Here is a 24,074-nt window from a genome sequence, read left to right on the forward strand (position 1 = left end):
ATTTTATGAGATATCCCTAGAACAGTTTAAACTATAGTTGTGCGTTCTTAAAAGCTATAAAAGACTTTTATTTCAGTTTATTTTAATCTTTAAAAAAGGTACAGTTTTATTCTAATTCTTCTTCGTCTTAAAAAATATTTTCAAAATAAATGTTTCCACTTATTTTTTTTTATAAAATCTAAATCATGATTATAATATTAATATCACAGAAAATCATTACCAAAAGGAACCTTAATAAATATTAACTATTATAAGACCAATGACTCAAACGAGTAATTCGTGACTATTTTCACACAAGTAAACTTAACAATGGCAGTCTGTAAAAGCAAAACGTGTAAGGGGCTAGTAAATCAATAAATGGTCAACCCCAAGTTTTAACGTTACTTTTAGTAATTTTCTAACATGGTACACGTACTACAAAGAATCAGTTCTTTATGATTAATAATAAAGAAAAAAGTGAAGGATTTATATTACAAAGGTATGTTTTTAAGCGGCCCTTTATGTTTTTTTTAAATATAATTATTAAATAATCAGAAATTATTATATATTTGGATGTCCCATTTAGAATCTATATGTATATAGGTACAACAAAAGAGATCTACATAACAACAAGTCTATCTAAGTATATTTATTTACAGGAATAAATAATATATATAGAGTTACGTGAAACTAAAAAGTTGCTTCAAAACGACTTTTTCTTTAATTACTATATTTTTTTTGATAAAGTGAGTCGTTAGAGCTAGCTGGGAGCGAACGGAGTATCTTGACACTAGATCGTTTCTTTCCTACTATATACGCGAAATAACGTAAAAAAAACAAAATCTCATAAGAAAAAATATTTAATATGTAAAAACCTAAATATTCTAATCATAATATCTGCTATTTGAATACTTTGTTATTATACCCACTTAATTAGATTTAATTTAATTTTTTAATTAAAATTAAGTAGGCAATCACTGTAGTAGAACATAAATAGTTATTGCGTTTAAACGGGGCTTTATTACTGGACCACAAATCATATAATTTATATCAGCTTCACGCTGTATCCCGCACACAGCGGGATAGGCAGAGATAACCTAGTGTTAAGACCTCATTCCCCATTTTCCCCCAAAGTTTTCGAGGCATTACGTGTTGAATGGCGTAACTCAACGCCGGACTTTTGCCTTTGTGCCAAAGTCAAGAAATGAAAATATAAATAAATACAAATTGTCATATTAAACATAATCTATATAAATTAGACTTATTTAATTAATTCACAAATATCTGACCTATAAGAGAAACGAAATCACGAACTACAGCGTTTTAACTCAATAAACAAATTTAAACCAATCAAATAGAACACGCCAAATAAATATAATATCTATTACTTATATGCATTTACAGAAAAAAAAAACTCAAAATGCACAAGTGACAGTGACAGGTGTCAAGTGTCAACGTCAAAGTGACAGAGTGCTGTGAAGTGAAGTGTTTTGTATAATTATGACGTAACAGCTGCTGAACCAAAGCCATGTATCGGCCTAACTTCTACGAGAGCACCTGCTTCAGATGCAACGAGATCGTTTACCAGGTGGACAGAGTTGGTCCTCTGAAAGACTTCACGTTTTTCCATAGTGGATGTTTCAAGTGCGCTGTGTGTGGAACCAAACTTACATTGAAGGTATGTTATTATATTATATTATTTATTATTTACACCCCCCAAATTTTTTTTATTTTACCTTTTAAATTAACTAATATTTTTAAAAAAATGTTCTAAGTATGTTTTTAAGAAAACCGATATTTCGAAGTGTCAAAACACTAAATTCGCGCACCACATCGAATGTAATGATTAATCCAAGGTAAACAAAAGTGAGTAATGTCTGTATTGTAGCATATGAGAGTGTTACAGATCGTAGTAGGCATGCGTCATCTTGAGATGGCCATAATGCTTGAAATTATTTAAGATTAATATTATAAATATAAAACTAAGTATAATTTTGAAGCCTGGACTGTAAACGTACAGGTTATGGGTTCGATTCTCACTCATGGAAAATAAATAATTGGAGAGAATGCAGGCAATGCAACCTGCCTCGCTTACCCTGCTAGGAATGAAGCCTGAAGTTAAAAAAAATATATTAAATTTATTATCCCAATGTTTGTGTAGGTATTTGTTAGTTACGAGGCCGTAATTGAGTTTTTTTTTTATTTTCACGCTGTATCCCGCGTGTAGCAGGTTAAGCAGAGGTAACCTAATGTTAAAATAACTCCGCCTAATTTAAGCGGCATTGCGTGTTGACTGGCGCAACTAAACGCCGCGTTTTGCTTCAAGCTGAAATTTTTAACTGTGAAATTTTATCCGATTAATATCAAAACGTGTGGAGATCCGAGTCTGTGGTATTAACCTGTTAAGTTACTCACCGCTCGCATTGTATAATTACTGTTATATTCGTATGTAGCGTATTGTTTTAGAGGCCGTGTATATTGGTTACTAATTAAGAGAAGGAAATTAATGTTTTATTTTATATCTTAAAAAAATTAAGTATTTATTATTTATTTGTTGTTTATTTGTGTAGAAAAGGTGATTGTGGGTTCGATTTTAATATGTGGTATTTGAAGAATGTAGATTTATTTCTTTGATTTGCCACTATTACATAAAAATATGGTTTTAATATCGCTAAATATACCTTACAATATAAACATCATTGTCAATATATAAATATATATTATTTCTCTCCTTTTTTTACGTATTCTGTATTTATTTCATATGGTTAATCAGAAAGCAGTTGCACGCTTTTATTCTTATTGCTGGGAAGCGAAAGGGAATCTAGTGTTAATATACTTCTTTCCCCACCAACCCCCCATTACATTGCTTGTTGAATGGCAGAACCCCTAACCCAACTAGAGCATAATGATCATTCTCCTTAATAGAGATCGAACCCAAAACCCATAACGTTTACAGTCAGACTATCCATTGCGCCTACAAATGCGTTAATCAGAAACACTTTTTAAAAAAAAAAAAAAATATTGTACTTTTATAAATTTAAATCTCAATTATATTTAATTGAATCCACTAACACTACACTCTTACGGTATTTTCGCCAAAACATAACACTAAATGTAAACAAAAGACTAATTAAAAAAAAAGTGCACCGGAAACATAAATGTCACAGAGAAACAGAGTTTATCAGCTACCCACCATTATACTCTGTTGAATGAAATACAGTAAACGCCATAAAAATTGAACGAATCGACAGAATGACTGTTCAAAGGCGTCAAAATACCATAAAATTAAATTACCAACTTTCAATATATGGATATTATGTATTTATTAATTGTACTGACAATTTGTTAAGGTTGTTATTTTTATTGGTAATATTATAATTAATTGTTTTATACTCGTATGTTGAAATAACTTTTATAATATATACTCTGGTTTTACCGTGTTAAATAAGTCGTTATAAATAAAGGAAAGTAGTCTACTTGGATTTTAAATTTAATAAACAAAGGCCTGTTTGATTGTAAACGCAACGGTTATGGGTTCGATTCCCACTCTGGAGAATTAATTTTATTTTTATTTCGGCGCTCTGATAACAAGTCAACATTCCATCACTCCTCCCAACACAATGTCTTTAAAATTGAGCGGAAAAGGAAAAAAAAAGGATATTTTAACATTAACTTCTTTCTGTATGCTTTGAAAAAATCTTTTCTATTCATATTTTTTATTCATTTTAATCGAAATAATCAAAGAAATCCTTTAATTCCAGACCTACTACAACAACCAACACTGGACAGAAGACAAAGAAGTGTACTGCTCAAGTCACGTCCCAAAAATCGGTCCAGGTCATCTGGACAACTCCTCAGTGGGCATACGTAGCGCTCTAAACGTACCGAAAAGCAACAATTATGTGAACGAACAGATAAGAGGCCTTGCTAGGAACAGCCATGAAACAGAATGTGAGTTATGATATTTTTATTTTTTTTAATCAAATCGAATCCTGAATGCGTTGCGTGTTGAGGCACAGAACTCAAATTTATTTTAATAATATAAATAATAAATAAAAAAATAAAAAGTATTTTTATTGACAACATTCACTATACATTTTATGGGTTACTAGCTCCTAAGTAAGAATAAACTGTGTTTTAGAAGCTAGTGACTTCCCTGTTTTGAACATAAACTTAGGTGTTATTGTCGCAAGCCAAATAATGAAATAAAAAAAAAGAAATTAATAAAATAAAGGTGTGTTTTAGTTTGCTAGATGTGTGCGTGTGTGTGTGTGCGTGTGTGAGTTATGAGTGTGTGTGTGTGTGTGTGTGTGTGTTTGTGCGTGTGTGTATGTGTGCATGTGTTGTGTCAAATACTATATTATATATATTTGTTGCTTTATTTTTGTATCATCATCAAATCTTCAGTGTTTGTGTAATCTAGTGTCATTAACCAGTCTATAATTTTTCTCTTAGCGGTGTATTTATTGCATGTTCTAATAGATAAAATTTTGTCAGCCGTACTATATAATATTGGGGCTATGAATTCATAGCTACGACGGGCCAAAGTGGATTTTACTCTAGGGAATTCATATTTGTATAATCTTTTGGGTGCTGTTGGGGTTTTGGTAGCAGTAGTGGAATGGTATCTTAAAATACATTTACTTATAAATAATTGACGAACGTTTAATGTGTCAGCCATATTGTAGACTAAGACCGTTGGGTGACGAAATGATAAGCCCATAGCCACTTTAAGTACAGTGCGCTGTGCTCGTTCTAAGGTAACAATAACAGATTTGGCAGCTCCTCCCCATGAAATTATGCAGTAAGTCAGAATACATTCACAAAGGGACTTATATATTTGTAATATCTGTTTTATATCTAGGACTTGTCTTAGACTTTTGAAGAGTATTATTAATCTTCTTATTTTTTGCGTCATATTAGATATATGTGGTTTCCAATTTAAACGATTGTCTATTGTTACGCCGAGGTATTTTATAATGCTTACTCTGTTTAATCCCTCACAGTTACATTGGCTGTAACAATATATGTACAGCATACATTTATTTTATTTATATTAAATTAATACATGTTGGTACATTTATTATTTATATCTATTGATAATTTTAATTAACAAATCCTATTAAATAAAATTGTTAAATTGAAATTATCGTCTGATGTTAATAAATAAGCCTAATCCATAGTTGTTGAACATAGGTTATGTTGCTGTTGTAGTTGACCTACTTTAAAATAAAAGTGTACGTCCTCACAAATGAAACAAAAGAGCCATAAGTAGTCAAGTTAATAATTTTTATGGTATGTAGGTAGCCGACAATGTATTGAAAAAATGCTAAGAAAACTAAAGAATTGCCCTATGCCACATTTTTAACAAAATCTTAAGTATATACTAAAATAACTTAATAAAAAGATTGGGCGATTAAAGGATAGTACTTCCCAGTGTTGCCAGATGTCTATATTTTATTTCAAAATTTACATGCGAAAAATAGTCCTGCTTTTAATGAATTATTCCGCTTTTTAAGAAACCTTTTTTAAATTCTTTATTTTTTTAATAAATTACTAATGTATTTAAATAATTCCAGATATTAATTTAAATAATTCCAGAGATAAAAATCCTAGTTTTCCCCTACACAAAATCTGGCAACACCCACAGTTAACTTACATAATTAAGGAAATATTGTTTAATATGCAGGCTATGTATTGGCAACACCTGCTTTGCATATTGACTCAGGGGAGTTTCCCAAGCGAGGAGAATCGCAACTACCTTGTCCTATAAGTGCACATACATAATTGTACGCGTTCAAGTTTACTTGTAGAAATTTTGAAATGTGGTATTTAAATCCTCAACTGAGAATCGAATCTACAACGTGATTACAGTCAGGCGGCCACAGAAATTTCAATAATTTCATTTCAAACCGCTATTTCAAAGACACAAATATTAATTTTATTATTAGTATTACTTTCCACCTATTTTGTAGCAATATTATCACATGCAATTTTTTATATTGGCTAAACTTTTTTTATTTATCACCCGATTGAAATAAAACAAAAACTAAATGTTAAGAAAGGTTAGTCAAAATACAAGAGTGAAAACATGAAAAACATGACTCAATACGTTTAACTCAATTAAGCCGTTTCTGAGATTAGCACAAACAAAGGCACGGACAAACAAACAAAAATTATAAAAAATATTGTTTTATGTTCTATTACCCCCAATAATAAATTTTCCCAAATATCTTCCATGTACAGACAGACACCCATCAGTTACGATTTCATTATATGAGAAGAAACTTCTTAACAATCCATGGAGTCACCTTGCGGGTGCCGGGCCCACGTTGAGAGAGGAGTTTGGAGAGGGCCTGGGACTTACCCAAGTGTAGGTTTAAGGGGCCCCAATATGCCCCCCGATATAGATTATTATGAAGTGAATTTGAATGAATCATAGTTTGTATGCTGTATATTATTTAATCTGATATACAAATACAGATTAGTTTAAAGCTGAGGTCATGCATTGTGAGTGGCCGATACGTCTTAAGGCCGTGGTTTGAAGGCTTGCACTCTATAAATAGCTAGTTGATAAAACGAATCAAAGATCTAAGAATAATATGTAATAAACATCAAATTTAAAAGTTTCGGAAAAATAAAAATAAACATTTCTTTTGAATTGTAATATATTATTATCATATTTACAATTAAGTGGAATGTGAGAAACTGAGTGTCTTAACACTATCTTAAACTTAAGAGAAACATTTCATAATCCGTCTACATGAAGGAGCCAGACAAGAGGATGTTAATTCCCCCCCATATAGTACACTAATGCATTGGAAAATATGTTTAGACAAAATATAAACATAAATAGCAAATTCCTCTCATACTTTAAATTTGCATACGACATTGTGATTGTGACTGAAGCCGTGCAAGACCTGCATTATATGCTGGTCAGCTTGGCCGAAGGCCTATGCAGCAGTGGATGACGACAGGCTGATGATGATTATGATGATGGCATAATCTAGGATTCATGACATTGTTAAGTTAAATTAGTTGTTGTTGTTCTTTATTTATGGCGTTCCGAGCGTGCCAATTCAACACTAATCACTTCGCCGATGTCACGTCGAATGGAAAAAAAGTTAAATTAGTAAAAATATAACATAAAAAACTTACTATATAAGAAGAATAAAAGAATAAAAAACCTGAAAATTATAACTGGTTGCTACTTCGCGATTGCGATATCGAGATTCTATATAAAAAGTGACATATTTGATGAACATAATTGACATGATACAGTGTTATGTAACGTGGCCGGTATAAGTAAACGAGTTTACTGTATCGTTCACTTTTCCGTCAATAAAATGTATAAAATCACATTAGATTTTTATATTTTTTTCTTTTGTATTAATATCTTTACATTATAATTATAAATAGAGACCAGTCGTCCTGACGAACGCGACATATTGTGGGTTCGATCCCCATTAGAGGAAATGAATTAATGTTACTTCCCCGTTCTGGTAACACAAACTTTTGAACTCGAACAATTTTGTTCTTAACACGCCATGATTAGAATTTTGTAGAAAAAAAAGTGAGTATCAACTCTCTGCCTTTCCTGCTAACAGTCAGATACTGTTCCACAACCCCACTATGGTTTTATATAAATAATAATGTTTAATATCAAGAGATAATTACACAAAGATGGTGGATCCCATTTGTAATTTTACCAGTTTTTATAAGAACAGATTTACTACCGCCAAATCATGAAGTCAGAAGAATGCAGACTTAATAAATCCCTTATATTAGCAAATTATATATCATACGAATATCTCATTGCCAAATCTTCTTAAATTATTAAACCTCACACGCCCTTCTGAGAAAAATTTCTACAAGAAATTAGTAAAAGGCTTTAACGAAGAAACGATGAACTTCGACAAGTAAAACTCTTAATACTTAAACACCACGCTACACCATGATTTGGAGAAATATCTCTAGAAAGAGATGTCATATAATTTGTCAACCAGAGCGAAAAGGATCAATTCATAATGAAACATAAGAAAAGCGTCGCGAGATAGAAAGGGATAGAAGAACTTGTTGCAAAAGCCGCATTCCGCGAGGCAGCCCAGTGACCTAAAGCTAGCAGTTATGACCCATGGGCTTGGAAATATGAATGGGAAATTTTCACAAACGAATTAACATAAATATATTCAATTTCATTTCATAAAATTATATTCCTTGAATGAAACATTTAGTTAGGTTTCTCGTCTTGTGCATTATGAATAGACAAGGATAAGAGGTTTTCTCCAAAGTCATTATTACCGGGATTAGCTATAACAAGGAAAGCAGAGAGAATCTAGTGACAAGATACTCTGTTTCCCTATTCTATTGTATTTTTGAGACTTCGCCTGATCAATGGCGGAACTCAACGCCGTGTTTCGTCTACTAGAGCGAGGAAAAGAAAATAAATTAAGTATTTACCACATTTAGATTATATCAATATATCCCATAGACGAAACGTATTATAATAAGGTATTCTTAGCTTACTCTGTATATTATATTTTTTAGCTTCACATTCTATCCTTCACGTAGCTGTAGGCAGAGAGAGGTAGCATTTCGTGTTGAGTGGCGGAACTCAACACCGCGCTTGGCTTTGTTACCAGAGCGAGAAAATAAAAATACTAAACGTTTAATTTCCTCGAGTTTCGAATAAAATGTTCTTAAATAACTTCCTATAAAAAATATTTATAATCGATATTAATGATGGCCGAGTCGGATTGCATGAATCGAACCATAAACAAGATTCATAGAAACACTCACGCAACTATCGTAATCGCTTCCTAAGTTTAGTAGGTAATACCTAAGTACTAGATATACAGACCTAATTTTAAAGCTACAGTAGGTAAAGGAAGTGCAAAAAAGAGTTATATCCGAAAAAAGATCATTTTTTTTATTGAATTCAAAAAAGTCGTTTTTTTTAATTTGTCAGATTTAATCCTGAATAATTTTACGTTTCTTAGTACATGTAGTCAACAACAGATAATAGTTTTAATTATAAAAAATATAATTAAATAAAACCTTATTTTACATAGACAAATTTCGGCATAGGATACCTTAACTTAAAACAATAAATATATTTATTATTTATTTATTTTGATAAATAATAATATTATTGATTAATATTCCGCCACTCAACACACAATGGCTAAGAATCAGAGAAAAATGGGAAACGGAAGTGTTCTAATTAATTGTCTTAACACTAGGTTCCCAGGTTCCCTCTGTCAACCCGGCTATGTGCGGAATACAGCGTGAAATAAAAAAAAAATTATAATTTAAATATAAAACCTACAAATTAGTCAAAAATATAAGTTTGGCCACTTCTTTAGTAACTGTATCGTTTTACTTAAAGCCATATGAAGAAATGTATGGGCTATGTTGTAAGATGTTTTTACCTTATATACCTTATATATATTGAGCAATACAGCTGCTAGAAAAGCAGCATTTATATTAGGTTAAATATTTGTTGACGCCTATTGAAGTAGAGGTCGCGGGTTCGATATTCGGAGTAGTTGAGGTCTTTTATATGGCTATATTTTCGCCATATAAATGATCGCAAGGAATCGAACCCACTAGAGTATGTTTACAGTCAGACGCTTGTTACAACGGCCTCAAAAGTATTAAAAAATATCATACATTTGATTATTATTAAAAGTAAACCTACATATTAAATTCAAATGACAGCTTTTATCGCTAAGCTGAAGCGAATGATTGGTCAACAAAAAACCCAACTTCTTAGAACACCATAGACTGGTATAAAACCACCATAAATGGATATAGCGGAAATAACTAGCATTTTTACGCAATATCACTGAATTAAGCAATCAAAGTACCATATGGGATTAAAAAAAACGAAAATGGTTGTTTTTTTTATTTTATAATCTGTCCTAATAGCTTGTTTCTGTCCACAGTACGCTATTATAAATGAATTAACTTTTTTTCTCATCTTATATCACCTTTGTGAAGGTTTACTTTTATTTATTTTTCATATATTTTCTTATTTATTTATTTATTTTAACACTTTATTACACCATAATAAAATAAAAGTCTTATTTATTTTACCTAATGGTTCTTTATAGATTAAGAGAAAATTTAAGCCTATAGTTTACATTAAAGAATATTGCAACTCAGATTTTCCTCATTTCTGGTGAAAATTAGACTTTATTACAACACACAATTGTTAGGGGTGATATTTAAAGTTGAATGACCGACACTTTATTACCCTACCAAAAAAACTGAACTTAATGAAAATTGATTTTGAATTTTATTTAATTTTTTTTGGGATTTCTTGTGAAATTGTTAAATTTTATATAAAAATACTCATCTTCAATTAATATACGCATTTTTCAAAGCAATTAATTATCAAAAATCGAATCCACTACTATCTCATATACATATATTAATAACACTCATTAAAATTAATAAAAAGGTACTAAATGGACTCAAAAAAACTGAATTAACGTATTTTCTAATAGCTATTTCTAAGTATGCAGGTAAATTCTATGGGACGGCACAGTATGTGACTTATGGTTATATAAAAGGTCGTTGGCCCCATTCCAAGGTGTGAATGGACGTACATACAGAAACGACACCTGTATTCAATTGTAATAGAGAATATTTTTGTGTGGCAATATTTTAATTTATTCGTCTACTAAGTATAAGTAACACTTAATTTTACTACTGTTGTAAAATGGTTTTTACCAAAATAGTTTCTTTAGTAAGCTGTTTTATTATGATATTTAGGTGATAATCACATCTGTTTCCCTTTTACTTTGTGTAATTAAATTTTATTAGCTTAACGATGTTTCCCACACATATAGCAGGATAGAAAACAAACCTGGGAACGTAGTGTTAAGATACTCCGTTCCCATTATTAACAAACTTCCGTTCCCCCCTTTTCAACCTATTGTTTTAATACACAATGCCTTCAAAATTTGGAAAATGGAAAATAGTGTCTTAACACTGGGTTCCCTCCTGCCCTCTAACACACAAACTATGCCACGATAGTGTCTAATTTTGTTAGACACTATCGTGGCATAGTTAGTATAGTAGTATAGTACTTTGTACCGTATACCGTTATACTATCGCACGTATCTACATACATTATATATGTATATGTAGAGTTTATAATTATTAATGTAAAAACATATAAATGCTCGCCGATTTCTCCCATCGTTATGCATAACGGCGGATCTACATGGGTACGCGTGAGTTGCTACTAATAGAGACTGATATGTCTGTTACTGATTAAAAAAATAGAAAAATTGATCAAGTGCGAGTCGGTGTTCCAGCGAGGGTTCCGTATTATTTTCATTAAAAAAAAAACCGGTCAAGTGCGAGTGGGTTTTCGTCGAGGGTTCCGTACTGATTTCTTGATTGTAGGTCAATGGGACATTGACTTATGAAAGTTGACTTAATTTTTTGAGCGTGTGCACTCATTTTGTATTAAATTACAATTACACTACTAATTAATATTTCTAATTTCATAGAAACTGGAGGTACGTTTATCTTTTCATTGTCTTGAACTAAAACCTTATTTTTTCTGTGCTCTGACCAGGCATCTGGGTATCCGATATTAATTTCAGTTTCATACTCCGACGTAATATTAAGATAAATTCTGGATAAATAAGTGGATTCTGTAAGAAACTTGCTTAATAAAGTATTTATTATTATTATTATTAAATGGTCTTGACATACCTACCTCAAAAAAATCAGCGTAAGTGAGTAACCGAACGTCTTAACACTACGTTCCCTCTGCCTACCCCGCTATATACGGGATACAGCGTGAAGCTGAAAAAAGGAAGCATAAATTTTGCCACTATTAATATAACTTCCATTCCCCAACAGTGTCACCCACCCGCACAACAAACGGCGGCAGCGTGCACGCGTCACCAGCTCGGGAGCTGTCGCGCGACACTCCCGACTACCAATATGGGAGGTTCGACGCCAGTGCGTTGCACATCGCGCACGCGCTCAAACAAACAGAACTGCAGAAAGCGTATCATAGGCCGAAGGAGAAGCCCATTGATTGTTATTTGGTGAGTTTTTTCTGTTTTTTTAATGTTTAGGTAGATGAGAGATTTGTAGGATTAAACGGGATTCTTAATAGATTGGTTAAATGTACATTCTTTTTTTACCTTTTCGTTCTATCTGTTATCCTACATATCTACCCTGGATCTATTACATTTATGTTAATAATAATAATTATTATTTTTTTAAATCAATTTCCGAGATTAGCTCGTTTAACCAAACAAACAAAAATATCTATCTATTATAATTAAATAGTACGTAATAATAAATCACTATTTAGTTAGCGCTAAGTTATTTTCAACATTTTATCACAACTTTCATCGTCATCGTCGATGTGACACCAGCATGAGATCAGAGATGTTTTACGCGAATCTTCTGTGAAAGTGTCGGCCTCTAGCTATGAAAGGAAACAGAACGACTCATAGATACTTATTTTACATTTCTTTTATAAATATCTATCGGTATATAAAATAACTTTTACATACAAATATATTTTCTAACATATCCCTAAAAAATTATTCCCAAGTAGTAAAACTAATTAAATGGCCTAAACATTACATTTGATCATTTTAAATCAGCTTCATCCTGTATCTCGCTCAAAGTAGAGTAGGCAGGGGAACCTAGTGTTATGGCACTCCATTCTACGACACCAGAGGTGAAGAAATGAAAACATATCGGTTAAAAAATGACACTACCCTATTTTCCCCATACATGCATTTGAAAATTATATACCGTTTTTTTTTTTTATTTTTAAATAATCGACAAAGATAGATGTTTTCAATAAATATTTAAATGGAAACGTTAAATATATAATAACAGCACATATTGCAGTATCGAATGATCGCATTCCTGACTCTCAGTGTATAACCGATCGCGTGCGCACGAAGAATGCGTAGCTTTGGTCCAAGGAAATTATATTTAAATTTCTATATAGTGTTAGGCCTTTTGACGTAATTTAGAGTCCCTAAAACAAAATTTCTATCGTTCTTTCTTTATTGTATGATAAAGAGCGAGGAAATATAAATAAATGATTCCTCCGAGTGGATTGACCCCACTAATATAGTGCTTACAGCCAGACGCTGTACTATTGTTTCTCGATAGTCATATAGTACATTAAAAACATGTAATTATTTTATTTATTCGTAAAATAATACCTATACATATATCATTCGTTAAATCGTTAAATAAATGATATGAAAAATCGCTTCCGCTTATAACATAAACAACTTAACGATCGGACGTCATTAAGTATAGCGAGAAATCGACAAAGCTTCTGTCTGCAGGACGATCCGCAACAGATAAAATAACATTCTTCACTAATAAATTCTATCAATTTTAACCGACAAACGCATATAAAAGGAAAAATGCATTTTAACAAATGAATAAACCGGTGGTGGTAAAGTGCGAGTAGGACTCCAGGATCCAGGGTTCCCAATTAAAAGTACCATTATCTATAAAAATCACGTTTGTGGTTTGGGCGCCTTAAATTTCAGTTTTATTCTGATTTTGTTATAGCGCCAACAGAAAGACCGACAGAGTATTCTTAGTATAAAGAAATAAAAATGCGATTTAATATTATACATATATTGCTTATCGTTATCAGTAAATAAACTAAAATACTTTAAACATGTTATAAATAAATCATAAATATGTCAATTTATTAATCTATGGGTAGCAATATTTTCTAACCCCGAAAAATTTTTACAATAAAATCCATACAAACTTCAAGGTAGTTTAACGATAACTTAACTGGAACCCATCAATTAATTAACAAATATATATTTTTTTTATCAACAAAAATTCTAGAAATTTCTTATAATATAAATTTATATTTTTCAAGATTTGGTCCTCCGAGCTGACTCACGCACTACTTTACCTTGGAACCAAATAGAGGCAGTGTAGATCTACCCATTTCGCTATATGTATGTATGAGAAGGTGGTAGGATCAGCTTTTTTGGTTAAATTCAGTTGACAGCGAACGGTAGCCATAAACGGTGCGTCTCAGAAAACGAAACGCCAGTCTTCGTGTTTTAGGCAAAGCTATTTATAGCATATTATACAAAAAAGTATTATAAAACTCTCAAAATATTACTCAAAAACTTTAAACGTACACGTATTTTAGCGTGTGACTATTGTGGGTTCGATTCCCACTCGAGAATAATAAAATTATTAATATTTTTATTTCTTCACTCTGGTAAGCGCGGCGTTGATTTCCACCACTCAACACAATGCTTCAAAAAATTGGCCGAAAATGGAGAACGGAGTGTTTTAACACTAGGTTCCTTCTGCTTACCCTGATAAGTGCTGAATACGACCTGAACCTGTAAATTATTATAAAATACTATAAGTAAATAACTTAATTTAACTTCACGCTGTATCCCTAGCGGGGTAGTCAAAGATCTCTACATACCTCTTTCCCCTCGTCCACTGTCATCAACCTCTTCATACATGCCCCCTGGGGAGCAAGTAAATAATATCTTTCGTCCTGGCATTAATCCCGGCTACTGCCAGGGTCTGCCCTCCTACTCAACCTACTCCACTTTGCACGGTCTTTTGCGAGCAAGTAAATAATATATAATTAATAATTATTATTATATTAATTATAAATTTTTCTTCTTCTTATCTCTCTGTATGTTTTAACATCTACCAACTAGTTAAGGGCGGAATTGAAATCCGCGCTTTTATCTTGTTTCTGGAGCAAAGAAATGAAACAATTAATTTCTTCACATGGGAATCGAACCCAAAATCGTCGCGTCTATAGTGAGATACCGTGTCGCTGCGCCATAATGTCTATTTTAGTTTTAGTTATAAATAAATAATTTATACATAGTAGATACATCAAGCTAAGTGCATTCAGTTGGAATGTCACTGTCATTATTTCGGTACCAGAAATTCAAGACAGATGGCTAAAAATTAATAATGTAACAGTACGTGGAATCAGTCAAAACTTCTGAATTTACCGCCACAGAAGTGAAATTATATAGAAATAGCATATTATCATCGAATTAAAATTATTAGTAAGCTTAATCACATGAATTTTTTTGGAAAATAGCGAAAACTTTTCTCAAATTTTAAAAATTTGCAACTTTTTAAATATTATGTGAGTTTATCCTATTTCAAAAGAAATAGAGTAGAAATAATGATATAAAAAATATATTGTACACATTTTCCATGAACAGAATTGGGCGGCGGCGTTATTATATATTTTCTAAAATATTTTTCTACCCTCAGTATAAATAGAAAACTAATTTAGAAAATATTTATGGAATAAATAAATGAAATTATACTTTAAAAAATATCAAAAATAACTAGAACTTCCAACTTTAAAACTCTAAGGTTGTTTCGGTGACATGTCTCCGTCTGATGTATTGAATAATGCATGCGCACGAGTGGAGATTTGTAACGAGGTTGATACATCCTTGCTTATCGAAAACCGGACGGACGTCTACTTATGCTTGCCATGGACACTTATATATCAAATAATATTAACACTCTTTCTGGGAATATGAGAAAGTTTTTTTTTTGGGATTTTTTTCAATTAGTAATTGCAGCTTTTTTTGGGATTTTTTTTCCATTAGTAATTGTAGCATCGTAGAGCCGACGGCCGCTGGGGCAGACGCGTCTTAGAGTGGAGACCCGTACAGATACCCCCTGCCAGATGGGCCGACGACATAGAGGTTGGCGAGAAGCGGATGGGTCCGAAAAGCTGAGGATCGAGTATGGTGGCGAGAATTGGGGAAGGCCTATGTCCAACAGTGGACAAAAGATGGCTGTTGATGATGATGATGATGATGAGTAATTGCAGTTATTAATATACAAGTAAACAATATGGTTTGTGGCTTCAGTTTCCGCCGAATTCCGTTGAATTGCAAAATAAAACAATTTCATTTCCTCGAGTGGGGATCGAACCCACAACCTATTTTACCTAATTAAATTATTATTTGATTTGAATTATGATTTGTCTTCAGAGTTTGTCCTTCTTGGAGGATAAATATATAGTTTTTGATATTTAAGACAGAGCACGGCCATCAACCGCCACTCAACGCACAAGTCTCAAACTCTTTGCGTGATAAAGCGTGATACAAAAGTAAATATTATTATTATAATCATAGCATTATTAGTTCATTAAGAATTAAATATGCAGAAATAACAATAATAAAATTATAGAAGTTCTGTAATAGTCTCCATAGTAATTATAGGTTATAGACGTATCTACCCGTAGAGTATAAAAACGTGCGAAGCATATTAATTGTGCTGTACCAAGTGTTCTTAGATATATGCCTTACGTAATTGGATGCATTTATTTTATTTTTATACTCTTTTTGTAGAGTAGGTGAAGAAAATGTAATTAGGTATGTTTTTTTAAATTTGTTTATTTACATATTATTAAAATAATTACACACCATTTATTATTAAAATGAGGAAAACTAAAAAAGAAAAGAAGCTTCTAGAAATCAACGCCGCACTTTCCTTAACCAGATAGAGTAATAAATATAATACTTCAAATAAGACTTGAACCCATAGTCGTATATAACTAATATACATATCTATTATCTACATATATTTATATAGAAAAGAATTAACGAAAATAAGAAATCAATATTTACAACACTTGCATCACATTTGAATTGGTAACCAGCCCAACCAAAGAGATGCGGGTGGCTCTACCTTGGCGACAACAAAGGCCAAAACCTTCTTAATTTGGTTATTGATTATTTTAATTATTCAAAAATTAGCTTTATTATTCAACTGTTCTTTCATAACTTTCCAAAACATCATTATAGCGCAGTGTGACAGCGTTTGACTGTTAAAGCGGATTCAATTCTCATTGAGGATAACGATTATAATCCAGTTATTTTTATATCCTGGCTCTATATTATACTCAAACGCGGCATAGAGTTTCTTCACTCAACATATAATATTTCAAAAATTGAACGGAAACTGAGAACGATTCCGTTCTCTCACTCTACGTTTAACCTCACGATGCTATATGAGAAAAAAAAGTGAAGCTGTTATTTATTCCTAAAAAAAGTGTTATTCTTATTGCAACATTATGATATTAATAGTTATTTATATTTTTTGCTTAACTAATTTATTTACAAAGCTTACCATATGCGTGGGCGCAAGGCCGGATCTACTTCATTCACTTGATATACTTGTATCGGATTATATCTGTGACATTCATGCCTTTTAAAAAAAATTATCATAAGTTTGTACGAGAATTAGGTTCTCTATCTTTGTTAAGACATATTTATATTCAAACTATATAAATGTATAGTAATGTGTAGAATTTATATTTTATTTAAGAAACTAGTTTAATATATTAGCCCATTTACAAAAATATTTAGATCACTATATAGCTGAGGTATTTTGTCTCCAGGGAATGATAAAATCCTGAAAGAACTTTCTATTATCGTTTCAAAAAACTAAATGCCATATTTAGAGTCAACAAATAACCCATAGGTACCTAGATAGAGTCAACAAATAACCCATAAAGTTTATGGGTTTAGGACATAAGCTATCATTAACAGAACTATGTGAGATTGCAATATTTACATAGGTCTCTAAATAACAATAGTTTGTTTTGAAATACAAATAGGCCAAGGGTCCCTTGCAATAGTAACAAGGCCGCTGTAGTAACGCGGAAGGTAAAAAAAAATACTTTCATAATAATAATAATTGGTCCAATTTTAAAATGTTCTAGATAAGTATTGTAGAGAGATGATTATAGAACTAGCATAAAAAAATAATTTCTATGTGATTTTATTAATCTTTGGCAATTTTTGAGGCCGCTGGTATGAAGTGAATCTTATTCGAGAAATGAATTTGAATTTCGCTACTCAACTCGCAATGTCTAGAAAATTAGACAGTAAATGAGTAACAGAGTGATTTAACACTAAGTTTTCTCTGCCTACCTTGCCATATGCGGTGCTATAGAGCGAAGCAAAAAAAGTAAACGTTAGTACTAGGTACATTTGAATAAGTTGATAGTCTGCAAGATCTAAACACACTTGTGAAATGAAACAAGTAACAGAATCCGCTGTATATGGCATATGGCAGAGGTAGGCAGAGGAAGCCTTGTATTAACACTTCCCTCCCCATTTTCCGACTATTTCTAACGTTACCTCGACATCAGACCGAAGAAATGAAAATATTAAATATTTCATTTCCTCGAGTGGGAATCGAACCCATAAGCTGTTACGTGTACAGTATCTACGCCACGACTGGCCTCACGTTCCTATAATTTTTATTATATTCCAACTACGTCCACGTCTTAGGCGTCAACAATAATTATAAAACTTTCATTTTTTTCAAAATTTTAAAGTGTTATACAAACCTATTTCCCAAACTGCACTTTATTTCAATCATGAATACCATTTTCTTCCACTTCAGAGTTAACCTACTGACATGACAAAAGGTCTCATTCTCACGAGAAATTACCGTAAGATACACACAAAATATATTAAAAGTCATTATTGTGGGGCTACGAGGCATATAAGAGATTTTTTTTATTAATTTCTCCCGCATATACGAGGAGTTGAGACACTCCGTTCTTTGCTTTTCTTGTCCCGAACGAGCATAAATCACAATTAGGAGAGAAAGAGACTTTTTAGGAAACATAAAACTTTGAACGTAGCGGGACTTGAACCTGCCTTCTTAGAAACCGTCCAAGCGCTTTAACAACTAGGTTCCCAAGAGGCACGGGTTCAAATCCCGCTACATTTAAAACAATTTTATATGTTTTCTTAATAGTCAATTTACATATTTATTTACTTCAAAGCTTCATGATGTCATTTCATGCCTTATCGTCCTTTGTAACTGTGTCTAGGACTAAGTTATAACTTAAGTAAACTTAAAGAATGTACCTATAGTACGCTCAACGAGTCGTGGACCTGAAATTACGTGTCCTAAACTGTTCAGCATTGTTCACTTGAGAAGGAAATATTCAAAAGTAAGAAAAATCCTAAAATCAAAATTGCGCAGCCGTCTACAGCTAACTTCAGCGGCCACAACTTGTTGACCGTACTGTAAGTCTATTTTCTTATGTAAGCAGAGCTGCTTTGTCTTTGAAGTATGACAAGTTATAATATATTGTGACAGGTATACAAATGTAACAATTCATATACTATAGAGCTGTTCTAGTAAGATGTACATAAAAAATATATTACAATATTTTTTTAGCTTCACTCTGTATTACACAAGGCAGTATAGGCAGAGGGATCTTACGAAGGGAGTGTTAAGACACTACCATTAACAAATTTCCTTTACCCACTTTCCGCCGAACCTTTGAGGCACGGTCTGTTCAGTGCCACCACTTACTCTCAAAACCTCAAAACCATTTTAAACTTTTATTACAATACAAATCCAAAAATTGATAAATATATTGAAATATAACTTATTTTACTTAAATTATATTATTTTTAAAATAAATACATGAAGTAGGTATACTGCGAAACTTAATTTTAAGTGCTTAATTATACAGCATGCATTTACTACTGTGTTACGAATAGGTTTGCTTTTACTAGTATTTACTTTGAATTTCAATGGACATCCTTACAACTTTGTTTTGACTAGATCATGAATAGATGTAACAAAGTAAATAAGTTGTAAAAGACGTAGTTTAACATAGCATATGGCTTGGTGGTCAGAGCGTTTAAACATTGTCCACAAGGCGCGAGTTCAAATCCCGTTACGTTCATTTTTTAACCGATTTCTAAAAAAATAAGAAACGCATTTAAAAAGAGTGAGTATAGATTGAAATAGGTGCTTGGAATTAAGAAATATGCATTTGATTTGAAAGGTAGAAGATATTACAGCATGTTTTAAATTAATATAAAAGAATTTATATTAAAGCTTAATTTTAAAATCATAGGAAACCCAAATAACCTTTCAAATTCTATAAAAGTGTCCAACTTTTATTATGATGGAATTTTATGAAACTTGTATAAAACGATGAACTTATCTTGTATCATCTTTATAAAACAATTAACATTCTTCTCTTCCCACACGAAACGAAGAAAAGAAATTAATTAATTCCCTCGAGGCATAATCGAACTCACAACCGTCACGTTAACATTCAAAAGCTGTTCCACTGCGTCACGACGGTCTCTCAAGCTTATTATATAGTAAAATTTTCAAAACATTGTAAACAAGTGATTGCCTTCGACTCCATCCGTGAGAATAGCGGTCGTTTTACCGTTTACCCACACAGTGTACAAAGGCGAACATAAGTCAAACTACGAAGCAAAAACCCCACCCAACGAACTCAACTCAACTGTAATTTCTTGAGAACTTTAATATTTTTAAAGTTTTTTTTAAGTTTACGAAATATTAGTAAAGTTTTGGTGTTTTATTTAGACATTCTGATGTTTTTTAACCGACTCTGTAAGAAAAATAGAAAATGAAAATTTTAAACTATCATGTTTATAGTTATTACTATAACCGTGAAAATCAAAGTACCAAACAAAAAAAACATATTGAGTAACACAAATCACTTAGAATTTACAAAATTCAATATATCTAAACAATCGATCCTTGACCTATGGAACACGATAAAGGCGCTACAAAGCACCCACCCACCACACCAGATTTAAGTCCATAAAATACTGTTTCTTTTCTCAGTTAAAAAAAATCTAATTTAAATAAGCATCACACCGTATCCTGCATACAGCATGGTAGGCAGAGGGAACCTGGTAACCTCCCTTTCCCTCTTTCCGGCGAATTTTTCAAGCGAGAAGTAGTCAACACCGAGCTTTTGCCTTGCTTCCAGAGCGAAGAAATGTGGAAATCGAACCCTTAACCGTCGTTACAGCTACACACTTTAACCCCTGCGCCAGAACAGCATTAATTGTAAATTGCCTTACCTATACCGCCCTGCCTACGCAGTTCCCACACAACGCGATATATTATCATAATGTTAGTTCCACACGCGCGAAATGATTCCTTTAGAAGATTTTTTCCCAGCGATAACAACATCCTTTCAACTGTCTTTATCAGCTCTGCTATAGTTTTGCTCTTTTAAAATTCATTAAGCACTAACGACTTCCCGTTTGTTTCGTTTAATATTATTTATTGTATAGATTTATTCAGCTATCGATCGTTTATAAATTTGTTGATGTCTAAATATGGTTATTTAATCTTTTATACATACTTCAATGCGTTTTAATATTTATATAAATGTTGTAAGTTTTTTTTTTCGATAATAATTTTAAACATGGATACAAATTTCACGCTGTTTCCCGCACATAGCAAGGCAGATAGAGGGAACCTGGCGTTATAAGCCTTCGTTTTCATTAATATACCTCCGTTTCCTAAATTTCTGTGGAATAAACTAAAAATAAATATAATTCTATAAAATAGCTTTACCATTATTACAATGACAAGCCATTACAAAAAAAATAAAAAAATTAATTATTTACTGACTAATTAAATACTTAATTAAAATGATCCAGGCAATGCCTAGATTATTCTCTTACAGTCTGGTCTAACAATGACTGACGTAAATAAGTTTATTAAGCAGCAGCAAAGCAGCAGCTGAAGCAGCTTTCCTAAAGTTTAATAAAAAAAAAATATTACTTTTTCGTCGTTAAAAAATAACATGAAAATATTAAGCAAAACTTAGAAAAGTTAGAGGTCAAATAATATTTATAAACACAAGTTTTATTCGGTGTTCCGTTCCTCAACACACCATACACCATCACCCAAAGAATTCAGCGCGAAATGGCCAACGAAAGTGTCTTAATAACGGAGTGTCTCATCACTAGATTCCCAGGTTCCCTCTGCCTATCCTCCTATATGCGTGATACAACATAAAGATAAACACGAAAAAGAATATTTTTTATGACTTCACTAAAACCCTGCTTAAAAATAGATAAAGATTCTAATATAAAATTAAAATGGGCAAACCTATAAAAAGAACATAGTAGTAGCTATAATATTCTAATTTTCTACTTAACAACATTGTAGGTTGGTCTAATAAAATAAAATACATCTGTTTATAACGTATACGGGCAAAGATAACTATTAATACAGCCTTCCCTACATATTTAGGGTCAACGTGTAGGATAAACTTTACATTTATTTTACATTTGAAACATCGTTTATTTTATATTACGTAATCTATACTATAATTCAACATGGTCTCTATAAATATAATAAAATTGGAACTGATCGCTGTCTTTAAATAGAATATAATCTATATATATAAAAGGACTTGTCCTCACTGACTGAGGTAAGACGCTAGCAAATAATATGGATATTTATGTAGCAGAGTCTAAAAAGAATTTTAATGAGAAATATTTTGAAATTGATTAAAAATTATGATTGATGAAAAATTATTTTAACATCGAGTGTCTTTAAAAAAAAAGTTGAATCCACAATTTAAAAAAAAAGTTCATCGCATTCCTCTAAGTTCATTTCATACTTAAATTATCGAAATAACAGTGAATTATATCACTACTTTTTTATCTCAAGAAAAAAAAGGCCATCGATCGCCCAAAAGGCCTCCGTCTGAATATCATTTTTTGCCGTAAGCGTTGAACCGGCGTTCAATGACTGGAGAAAGTTGTTAATTAGGAGCGAGTGATCGGCTCGATTGTGTAACACGACGTAACAGATCGTAGTACCTTCGCGGTATTTACGCTTTGTAACTTATACATTTATGTATATTTGAATGTTATTTAAGATATAGACAATGTATTAACTCTTTCTTCAATATTTTATTAATTAAATTATAAGCTTAAGTAAGTATGTGTAGTGCCTTGGTCAAAAAACAAAAAATTAAAAAAAAAACTGCAACAGGTTATTATTTTCCCGCGCTTTTAAATGACAGTTTGTTAATATGACGTATTGTTTACGATGACATTTTGGATGGATACTAAATCCAAAATGTTGAAGGAAATATTTTTACGTTATAATTAATCAAAGTACTTGAAGTGAAGTGAAGGTAAGTTAATAATGATTTAAATAAGTATGCCACTAAAATGTGATATTTTATTTCATATTTTCTTATACGAGTATATCTTCATTTACAGAGAGTGATGAGTTACAGATTTGTATTAAAATATATTTATACAAGAATTTTTGGTTAAACTGACAATCATATAAAAGGTTCGTTGGAGTTTTCATTTTTTAAATAAATTATTCTTTATGCGTAGTTTTCTTTTAAATGTGTTGTGTATTATATGGATTTTATAATTGATACAACAATAACGATTAAAATAAATTGACCCTATTAACCTATAAACCTTAATTAACGAAACAATTTTAGTACCTACCAGACATTTTAAAGAAAACTACCTACATTAAATAAATGGATAAGTAATTACAGATATTAATTGAATCAAAATAAACAAAAACTAGACGAAAATGTAGTTCTAATATTTGTCTATTTATTTACCATAGATAATTTACCTGCTTTATGTCATATTTATCAAAAATTAACACATTTATTCTTCTGTTGTGAAATTATTATTTAAAGTTATTTAAGTTATTTAAAGTTTAACTTATAAGTGTAAGAATAACCGATGCTGTATCTCTAATGCCACAGCGGCAATATGAAACAGGAATGTACAGTAGAAATATAATAGGAATTACGTGCAAGACATCTTGTTAATGTCCATTTGAATTACAAAATATTACACTAGAGGAATAAATGCATATGGCGTGTTAGAGACCGTTTTCATAAAATAGTTTAAACGTGGTTTTATAATAAAACGGATACTGGTAGCTTTGCTTAGCAAATTATTAAGGAAAATCATTATATTTTTTTTATAGAATTCTTCAATTACCTATTAAAAATATTACACACTTATCCACGTTTAGGTTTTAGAGTAATAGGTTTAATTTTGCCTAGGTTTGAATAATCGATGGATATAGTGCTACCATATAAGCATTCATTTAAAATTATATTAAAAATAAATAAAAATAAAGTAGGTACTAAAAAAACTGGTAAACATTGGGTAACGGAGAGTCTCACCACTAAGTTTACTCTGCCTGTTCGCATTTAAAAAAAAAATTAAAAAATGTCA

At 31.6% G+C, this 24,074-nt stretch overlaps 1 protein-coding gene across 6 annotated transcripts in view; it reads left to right on the top strand.

Moving 5' to 3' along the window:
- Hil (peptidase hillarin) overlaps nt 1-24,074 on the top strand; it is a 48,272-nt gene that overhangs the window by 6,932 nt on the left and 17,266 nt on the right. For 3 of the 6 annotated variants that reach the window (XM_085197584.1, XM_085197585.1, XM_085197590.1), the window contains exons 2-4: nt 1,384-1,657; nt 3,741-3,930; nt 11,863-12,053. In XM_085197584.1, coding sequence (XP_085053710.1) covers nt 1,508-1,657; nt 3,741-3,930; nt 11,863-12,053 — 531 coding nt within the window. In that variant the 5' untranslated portion in view covers nt 1,384-1,507. Of the gene's footprint in view, nt 1-1,318; nt 1,658-3,740; nt 3,931-11,862; nt 12,054-24,074 lie in introns of those variants that run through there. The other 3 variants (XM_085197588.1, XM_085197589.1, XM_085197586.1) reach the window with 2 other exon arrangements.

The sequence above is a fragment of the Heliconius melpomene genome, chromosome 14 (assembly GCF_056956725.1).
Source record: "Heliconius melpomene rosina isolate 202511_hmr_F chromosome 14, ASM5695672v1, whole genome shotgun sequence".
Classification (NCBI taxonomy): domain Eukaryota; kingdom Metazoa; phylum Arthropoda; class Insecta; order Lepidoptera; family Nymphalidae; genus Heliconius; species Heliconius melpomene.